The sequence below is a fragment of the Bufo gargarizans genome, chromosome 7, assembly GCF_014858855.1.
Source record: "Bufo gargarizans isolate SCDJY-AF-19 chromosome 7, ASM1485885v1, whole genome shotgun sequence".
Lineage (NCBI taxonomy): Eukaryota > Metazoa > Chordata > Amphibia > Anura > Bufonidae > Bufo > Bufo gargarizans.
In genome coordinates this window covers 172245012-172254172 of record NC_058086.1, presented here as the reverse complement: position 1 = coordinate 172254172, position 9161 = coordinate 172245012, and the positions used below count along the sequence as shown (strand labels likewise).

The window sequence follows — 9161 nt, the reverse complement described above, 5'->3', positions numbered from 1 at the left end:
CAGAGAGGTATGATAGCGATTGCCTGGTGCACTGAGGACAACCATAGAGCGGTGACAATGTCTTACCAAGCAAGACCGAGACATCAAGTGGTCAGGTAGTGAGCTAACTCATCGAGCGCTCATCAGACTGGGGGCCAGGGAGGATAACTATGGGGGAGAGGGGCCACGCAGGCTAAATGTGCAGACTGCTGCTACAGCGGTGTAGGCGGAGAGCATGGCGGGCTAGGTGGGGTGAGTTCTGGCGTCTGCTGTGTCAAAACCAAGGGTGACTACTGACATGTTCTCTGTTACCCCTCACCCACCACAGAGGATCAGGAGGGATTTTGAACATTTTATTATTATCCATATTATCAACATTTCAAAACCACAATCACAGGACTGTTTGACGTCTCACCCGTTCTTCTGGGAATTCGCGCAAAAGCAGACAGAAATGCGCAATCCGGCTTACACTGTCCCCAAGATCGGGACTGTTGGCAACTATGAGGTGATGGTCGGCATTGTATGTTTGATAACTTTTTGGGGGCAGGGATTGTCTCTAGATAAATCAGAATAATTCTGGTCTGCGTATCTCCGGCCGCTATAGGACAATGGAGGGTGAAACGCTACGTACAGCTCTGGATCTCCGTCTCGGTTGTGTTATATAAGGGCAGTATGTATATCTAATAATGAGAAAGTCGTCTGAATTTACGTGTGATCTACGGGAATCACATTTCTCCGGCACAATGACAACAAATGTAAGGAAGGAGGATTTCAGGTCCCGGATTATCCGCCACATTCTGTCGATTGTTACTGCGGAATTGTAAAGACGTCTGACACAATGTATCCAGCTCCACCCAGCAGGTTGTCAGGGCTGAGGTGGGCATGCTGGCAGAGGCCTTGGCGCTCCTCCCCGTGTGGAGTGAAATCACAGTCTGGGAACCTAAACAGAAAAAGTTAGATATGAGGCATATGGCCCATAGTCCACGTTCACACCCTAATAACCCTGCTTTCCTCAGAAGTCTCTGCGGTGAAGGGCGAAGGATCTCGGGGACAGCAGATCACACAGGATGACAGAGCCCTCCCGCTGTCACCGGATGCATGTGTGGACTGTTGCTAGGCAACCTCCCGGTTACAACTGGTAATGTGATGTTTGTACCTTAGAAGCGGAACGGTCTTCGAGCCAACGCTGAAGGAATCAGAGTTCAGCTTTACATCGATATTAATGAACTGACCTGAAATTCATGAAACGATACATAGTTAAAAGTGAGTCTGTTACATTGTCATCGAGGGAGAGCCCCTCCTTCCTGAGCTGCCCCCCGTATCGTACCCATTCCTCCTCTTCAACCCCCCATTTATCATGTCCGTTTTCAGATACCTATTTCTCCCCTCTGCCCCATTTCACCCCTCCCTCTTCTACCCCCTCATTCCTCCCTTCCCCCTTCTACCCCCTCATTCCTCCCTTCCCCCTTCTACCCCCTCATTCATCCCCCCCCCCTCCTTCTCCTCATTCCTCCCCTTCTACCTCCTCATTCCTCCCTTCCCCCTTCTACCCCCTAATTCCTCCCCTCCCTCTCTTGCTCCTCCATTCCACCCCTTCATTCCTCCCCCTCCTGCGACTCAATTCCTCCCCCTTCTACTCCCTCATTCCTTTCCTCCCTGTCCTGACTGCCATTCCTCCCCTCCCCCTCTTGCTCCTCCATTCCTCCCCTCCCCCTTCTACCCCCTCATCCCTCCCCCTCCTGCCCCTCCAGCTCCTCCATTCCTCCCCCTTCTTCCCCCTCATTCCTCCCCTCCCCCTCCTGCCCCTCCAGCTCCTCATTCCTCCTCTCACCTTTCTACCCCCTCATTCCTCCCCTCCCCCTCATTCCTCCCTCCCCTTTCTACCCCCTCATTCCTCCCCTCCCCTTTCTACCCCCTCATTCCTCCTCTCCCCGTTCTACCCCCTCATTCTTTCCCCTCCCCCTCCTATTCCTCCCCTTCTACAACCCTCATCCCTCCCCCTCCTGCTCCTCCATTCCTCCTCTCCCCTTTCTACCCCCTCATTCCTCCCCTCCCACTCCTCATTCCTCCTCTCCCCTTTCTACCCCTTCATTCCTCCCCTCCACCTCCTGCTCCTCCTCTCCCCTTTCTACCCCCTCATTCCTCCCCTCCCCCTCCTGCTCCTCATTCCTCCTCTCCCCTTTCTACCCCCTCATTCCTCCCCTCCCCCTCCTGCTCCTCATTCCTCCTCTCCCCTTTCTACCCCCTCATTCCTCCCCTCCCCCTCATGCCTCCCCCTAATCCCTCCCCCTACTGCTCCTCATTCCTCCCCTCCCCCTCCTGCTCCTCATTCCTCCTCTCCCCTTTCTACCCCCTCATTCCACCCCTCCCCCTCCTCCCCCTCATTCCTCCCCTCCCCCTCATCCCTCTTCTCCCCTCCCCCTCATCCCTCTTCTCCCTCCCCCTCATCCCTCCCCTCCCCCTCCTGCTCCTCATTCCTCCTCTCCCCTTTCTACCCCCTCATTCCACCCCTCCCCCTCCTCCCCCTCATTCCTCCCCTCCCCTTCTACCCACCTCATTCCACCCCTCCCCCTCCTCATTCCTCCCCTCCCCTCCCCCTCATTCCTCCCCTCCCCCTCCTGCTCCTCATTCCTCCTCTCCCCTTTCTACCCCCTCATTCCACCCCTCCCCCTCATCCCTCCCCTCCCCCTCATCCCTCCCCTCCCCCTCATCCCTCCCCCTCATCCCTCCCCTCCCCCTCATTCCTCCCCTCCCCCTCATCCCTCCCCTCCTCATCCCTCCCCTCCCCCTCATCCCTCCCCTCCCCTCCCCCTCATTCCTCCCCTCCCCCTCATTCCTCCCCTCCCCCTCATCCCTCCCCTCCCCCTCATCCCTCCCCTCCCCCTCATCCCTCCCCTCCCCCTCATTCCTCCCCTCCCCCTCATCCCTCCCCTCCCCCTCATTCCTCCCCTCCCCCTCATCCCTCCCCCCCCTCCCCCTCATCCCTCCCCCTCATTCCTCCCCTCCCCCTCATCCCTCCCCTCCCCTCCCCCTCATCCCTCCCCCCCCTCCCCCTCATCCCTCCCCCTCATCCCTCCCCTCCCCCTCATCCCTCCCCCTCATCCCTCCCCTCCCCTCCCCCTCATCCCTCCCCCTCATCCCTCCCCTCCCCCTCATTCCTCCCCTCCCCTCCCCCTCATCCCTCCCCTCCCCCTCATTCCTCCCCTCCCCTCCCCTCATTCCTCCCCTCCCCCTCATTCCTCCCCTCATTCCTCCCCTCCCCTCCCCCTCATTCCTCCCCTCCCCCCATTCCTCCCCTCCCCCTCATCCCTCCCTCCCCTCCCCCCTCATTCCTCCCCTCCCCCTCATTCCTCCCCTCCCCCTCATCCCTCCCCTCCCCCTCATCCCTCCCCTCCTCATCCCTCCCCTCCCCCTCATGCTCCTCCATTCCTTCCTTCTCCCGCTGTTCCCGGGTCTTCAGAACGTACCGATTACCCCGGTGGTGCTATTCCCTGCGGAGTATCTGCCATCTTTAAATAAGGACTGGTGCAACGAGTTTCCACTGAGGGTGATTGTAAAATTTACTCCGACATCGAGAGGAAAAGTCACCTGTTCATTATTCACTTTCAGAATTCTAGAAAAGAAAAATCAGTGAAAATAAAGAGAAATTTGGCCGATGTGAGGATGAACGAGCAAAGGAAGAAATGAACGTGAGGAACGATGAATGAGCCGTAATCCGAGCTATGATCTATGAATGTCGCAGAATAATCTCTTCTGTCACTTTAAATAAGCCCCTCCCCCAACTTTCACCACATTGTATCCAGATGTATCACTGACCCTGGATATTCAATGGCTGCCGTCCAGTCATAGATGGCGACGCGCCCATCCCGTATTACGGAGATATTTTCTGCATTGACATCGACCTTCAGACCGGCTCTCTTATTCTCCAGGCCAAATCTCCCAAAACCGCTGCCGTCTTCACTCATTTTACCGTTCACGGTGACGCCTGGCGAGGAGAGAAAACTGAGACGGTACAATGTCGCCGTGTATCCCCGGATTACTGCCATCTCTTATAGTCGGGTGATCAGCGGCGCCGGGGATGACTAATCAGAGGTGCAGAGAATGAATCAGCAGAAATGTGCATCTGGACTATGAAGACATGTGAACGCCCCCTACCCGTCCTTTCATCGTGAAACAAGTTGACGGTCAAATTCTGCGCCTCGGAAATTCTGAAACAAATTCTGTCCGTTTCATCCAGATTTCCTAATATTACGTGGAAAGTCTCACACAATGCTGAAAAAAGGAAGAAAAAGAAAAAGAATAAAGAAAAAAAAGAATTAAAATCATGTGAATGCGCCTCCCCTTTGAAGCCCCTCCCTCTTTTTGAGGCCCCTCCCTCTTTTAATATGGGGGACCTTATCAAATGTATTCATTCTGTGCTTGCTGTAGGTGAAATCAGCTCTCTGGTAAGTTTGGATGGAGAAGGAACTTATGGTTTTTAATAGCGGAAAAAATGTGAACAAAGCTGCAGTGTAAAGTATGGAGGATATGGAAAAGCAGAGTAGTACCTCTATGACACATGATTTGGTGCAGTTTGCTCTGCTGCAGATGTAGCTGACATCAACATGAACAGATAGCATATCAATAAAATAATACCCATGCTGCCTTCTCTCAACAAAATAGGACCCTATTGTGGCGAGGTCCGATTATACCGACAGTTCCTGGTCTGACCGCCATGTAGGGGAGAAGCTGCAGCATTGGTTCCGCTCGTGCCTGGGCTGGGGGGTTATGAAGCAAAATGCACACAAATTCTGGGGGAAATTGTGACAAGATTATCAGGAGTTTTGGACATTTTTTGCAACCATTTTAAAAAGTGTCTGGAAAAATGGGTGTGGCTTAGAGGTGCGCCAAATTTATTAATGCTATGCACCATTTCTTGTGCAAAATATTGGTGTAATAGTACAGCAGCCTGGGGTTGTCATGAGTAAGAGGAAACTATGAACAAATGTATTGTTACTCAGGCGCCCGTTGATAAAATTGCCTCATTTTGCGTAATTTTTTTGCACTGTTCGCCACTAGTAATAAATCTCCTCTGCAGTCTGTTCATTGTTTTTTATTGGGGGTCCCCTTGGGTGATGAGCCCCCCGTAATTTACTGCAGCAGGTGGAAAAGATCCCCAGCAGAACCAACTTACATGTCTGTGATTGGACTGTCGCCATTATATCCACTAAAACACAAAAGAAGAGAGAAGATGTCAGCAAATTCACATTCCAGCCCCCTCCTCCACCCCATATACCTATACAGCATCCGGCTTTAATTTGGGGGGTGTGGGTCACTTTACACATGGCATGTGCAATCCACACAAGGTCACAATGTAACAATTCAGTGTATAACAAAGGATACGCACTGCTGACCGAATCTGAAAGGTAAGAAACAAAGGCTTCCTTTAGATACAAAGCTCACTGTCCAAATTATCATAACCCATTGAAAAGCTATAAAAAAGGAAAGGTGAGGAAAAGAGGGGAGGAAAGGAGAAGAGAGCAGAGGGAAGAAAAGGAAAGGAGAGGGAAGAGGAAAGGAAAGGAGAAGGAAGAAGAGGAAAGGAAAGGAGAAGGAAGAAGAGGAAAGGAAAGAAGAGGAGAAGAGAGGAGAGGAAAGCAGGGGAAAAGAGGAGAGAAAAGGAAACAGGAGAAAAGGAGAGAAAAGGAAAGTAGAGGGAATTAGAGGAGAGTAAAGGAAAGAAGAGGAGAGGAAATGAGAGGAGTGTAAAGGAAAGAAAAGGAGAGGAAATGAGAGGAGAGTAAAGGAAAGAAGAGGAAAAGAGAAATGAGGAGAAGAAAGGAGAGCAAAGGAAAGATAAGAAGAGGAAAGGAGAACAAAAAAGGAAAGAAGAGGAAAGAATGGAAGATGAGAGGAGAGGAAAGGAAAGGAAAGAAGAGAAAAGGAGAGAAGAGCAAAGAAGAGGAGAGGAAAGAAGATGAGAGGAAAGGAGAGCAAATGAGAGGAGAGAAAAGTAGAGTAAAGGAAAAGATAGGAGAGGAAATTGTGACAAGATTATCAAGAGCTTTGGACATTTTTTGCAACCATTTTAAAAAGTGTCTGGAAAAATGGGTGTGGCTTAGAGGTGCGCCAAATTTATTAATGCCATGCACCATTTTTTGTTGCAAAATATTGGTGTAATAGTACAGCAGCCTGGGGTTGTCATGAGTAAGAGGAAACTATGAACAAATGTATTGTTACTCAGGCGCCTGTTGATAAAATTGCCACATTTTGCATCATTGTTTTGCACTGTTCGCCACTAGTAATAAATCCCCTCCTCAGTCTGTTCATTGTTGGGGTTTTATATTGAGGGTCCCCTTGGGTGATGAGCCCCCCATAATCTACTGCAGCAGGTGGAAAAGATCCCCAACGGAACAAACTTACATGTCTGTAATTCGACTGCCACCACTTTATTCACTAAAACAGAAAAGAAGAGAGAAGTTGTCAGCAAATTCACATTCCAGCCCCTCCTCCACCCCCTATACCTATACAGCATCCGGCCACCAGTAGGTTTTAATTTGGGGGGTGTGGGTCACTTTACATGCGGCATGTGCAATCCACACGAGGTCACAATGTAACAATTCAGTGTATAACAAAGGATACGCACTGCTGACCGAATCTGAAAGGTAAGAAACATAAAGGCTTCCATTAGATACAAAGCTCACGGTCCAAATTATCATAAGCCATTGAAAAGCTATAAAAAAGGAAAGGAAAGGAGAGGGGAGGAAAGAAAGGGAGAGGAGAGGAAAGGAGAGGAAAAGAGAGGAGAGTTAAAGAAAAGAGAGGAAAGGGGATGAGAGCAGAGGAAAAGAAAGGAGAGGAGAGTAAGGAAAGGAAAAGAGAAGAGAGGAAAGGAGAGGAAAAGAGAAAAGAGGAGAGGAAAGGAAGGAAGAGGAAACAAGAGGAGGGTGGAGAAAAGAAGAGAGGAATGGAGAGCAAATGAAAGGAGAGGAGAGGAAAAGAGGAAAGGAAAGCAAAGGAGAGGAGAGGAAAGAAGGGGAGAGGAGGGAAAGGGGAGGAAAAGGAGAGGGAAGGATAGGAAAGGAAATGAGAGCAGAGGGAAGATAAGAAGAGGAAAGGAGAGGAGAGAAAAGGAAAGAAGAGGAAAGGAAGGAAGAAAAGTAAATGATAGGAGAGCAGAAAAAAAAAGGGAGGAGAGGAAAGGAGAGGAGAAGAAAGGAGATGAAAGGAAAGGAAAGGAGAGGAAAAGAGAAAAAAAGAGTAAAGGAAGGGGTGGAAAGGAGAGAAAAGAAGAGGAGAGGAGAGAAAAGGAGGAGAGGAGTGCAGAGGGAAGGAGAAGAAAAGAAAAGAGAGGAAATGAGAGGGAAAGAAAAAGAGAGCAGAGGAAAGGAGAGAAAATAAAAGCAGAGGAAAGGAGAGGAGAGAAAAGGAAAGGAAGAGGAGAGGAAAGAGAGTAAAGAAGAGGAGAGGAATGGAGAGTAGTAGAAAGGAAATAAGAGGAAAGGAAAGGAGGGGAAAGAAGAGCAGAGGAAGGGAGAGGAGGGGAAAGAAGAGCAGAGGAAGGGAGAGGAGGGGAAAGGAAATGAGAGGAGTGGAAAGAAGATGGCAGGAAAGGAGAGCAAAAGGAGAGGAGAGGAAAGGAGAGCAGAGGGAAGGAAAGAAAAGGAGAGGAAAAGAGAAGAGTAGAGTAAAGTAAGGGGTGGAAAGGAAAGGAGAGGAAAGAAGAGGAGAGGAAAGGAAAAAAGAGGAGAGTCGAGGAGAGGAAAGAATAGGAGAGGGGAGGAGAGGAAAGGAAAGGAAATGAGAGGAGAGGGAAGGAGATGAGAGTAAAGGAAAGGAGAGAAAAGGAGAGGAGTGGAAAGTAGAGGAGAAAAAGGGGAGGAGAGGAAAGGCGAGGAAAGAAGATGAGAGGAAAGGAGAGAAGAAGAAAGGAGAGGCAAGGAAAGGGGAGCAGAGGAAAGGAGAGAAAAAAGAGAAGAGATGAAAGAATAGGAAAAGAGAAGAGAGGAAAGTAAAGGAAAGAAGAGAGATGGAGAGGAAAGGAAAGGGAGCAGAGGAAAGATAAGAAAAGGAGAGTAGAGTAGAGTAAAGGAGAGCAGAAAAAAAAGGAAACAGGAGATAAGGAAGGAAGAGGAAAGGAGAGCAGAAAAAAGGAAAGAAAAGCAAAGGAAGGAAGAGGAGAGGAAACTAAAGGAAAGGAGAGGAGATAAAAGGAAAGCAAAGGAGAGGAAAGGAGATGAGAGGAAAGATAAGGATAGGAGAGGAAAGGAAAGGAGAGCAGAAAGAGGAAAGGAGAGGAGAGAAAAGGAAAAGAGAGTAAAGGTGAGGGAAGGAAAGGAGAGCAGAGGAAAGATAAGAAAAGGGAAGGAGAGCAGGAAAAAAAGGAAAGAAGAGGAAAGGAAGGAAGAGGAGAGGAAAGAAGAGCAGATGAAAGGAAAGAAGAGGAAAAGACAGGAAAGGAGAGCAGAATAGATGAGAGGAAAGGAAAGGAGATGAGAGAAAATGAGAGGAAAGGAAAGGACAGCAGAGGAAAGGAAAATAGAGGATTGGGGGCAGGGGAGAGGGTCGGGCTAAGTACTTACTTTCCTGCAAGTCGTAGTGTCCTGGAGGGAGAGAAAGAAACACAATCAAAGGTTTGTAAAGAATCAGATGACATTGCATCTTCATGTACAAGAGTCTGTATATACATTGACATTATATCGGCATTGTATGGCAATGTTATTTTGGGGTAATATGTTGGCATGGTTCTATAATGTGCATCATTTAGACAGGATGTGGTATGATGATATTATTTGAGTACTGTAAAACATTGGCATTTTGATACGTTATTGAAGTACTATATTGACATTATTGCTCACTATGAGACTGTTATTTTTCCACTGTGTGGCAGTATGTGGGTTCTATATGACATAGTTATAAGGCACAGTATGGAGGTACTGTTTGCAATAAAACAAAGGTGAAAAATAAAATTAAAATAATTCCAGATCTTACCGAAATAATGTGAGTCTTCTGTGAAAAAGAATTGTATAATGTTAAAAACACAAGTGATCAAATGTGCATGCATCCCCCCAAAGATAAAAAAACTGAACAAATAAATACCATTTTTAGTAAAAATTAAAAAAAATGAGTATCATACCAGAGCCCCAATTCCAAAAAATGTGGGACACAGTGTAAAATGTAGGTAAATAGAATCGAACCACAGA

The 9161-nt window shown here is 48.6% G+C and overlaps 1 protein-coding gene across 6 annotated transcripts in view; it reads right to left on the bottom strand.

Annotated features, from left to right (window-relative positions):
- Positions 1 to 318: 318 nt before the first annotated feature.
- LOC122943218 (inter-alpha-trypsin inhibitor heavy chain H3-like) overlaps positions 319 to 9161 on the bottom strand; it is a 28193-nt gene continuing 19350 nt past the window's right edge. The window contains exons 15-25 of one of the 6 annotated variants that reach the window (XM_044300789.1): positions 8950 to 8967; positions 8541 to 8561; positions 6605 to 6616; positions 6382 to 6414; positions 5366 to 5377; positions 5153 to 5185; positions 4135 to 4251; positions 3796 to 3964; positions 3447 to 3592; positions 1136 to 1211; positions 319 to 919 (exon numbers count right to left, since the gene is read on the bottom strand). In XM_044300789.1, coding sequence (XP_044156724.1) covers positions 787 to 919; positions 1136 to 1211; positions 3447 to 3592; positions 3796 to 3964; positions 4135 to 4251; positions 5153 to 5185; positions 5366 to 5377; positions 6382 to 6414; positions 6605 to 6616; positions 8541 to 8561; positions 8950 to 8967 — 770 coding nt within the window. In that variant the 3' untranslated portion in view covers positions 319 to 786. The remainder of the gene's footprint in view (positions 920 to 1135; positions 1212 to 3446; positions 3593 to 3795; positions 3965 to 4134; positions 4252 to 5152; positions 5186 to 5365; positions 5378 to 6381; positions 6415 to 6604; positions 6617 to 8540; positions 8562 to 8949; positions 8968 to 9161) is intronic. The other 5 variants (XM_044300790.1, XM_044300791.1, XM_044300792.1 and 2 more) reach the window with 5 other exon arrangements.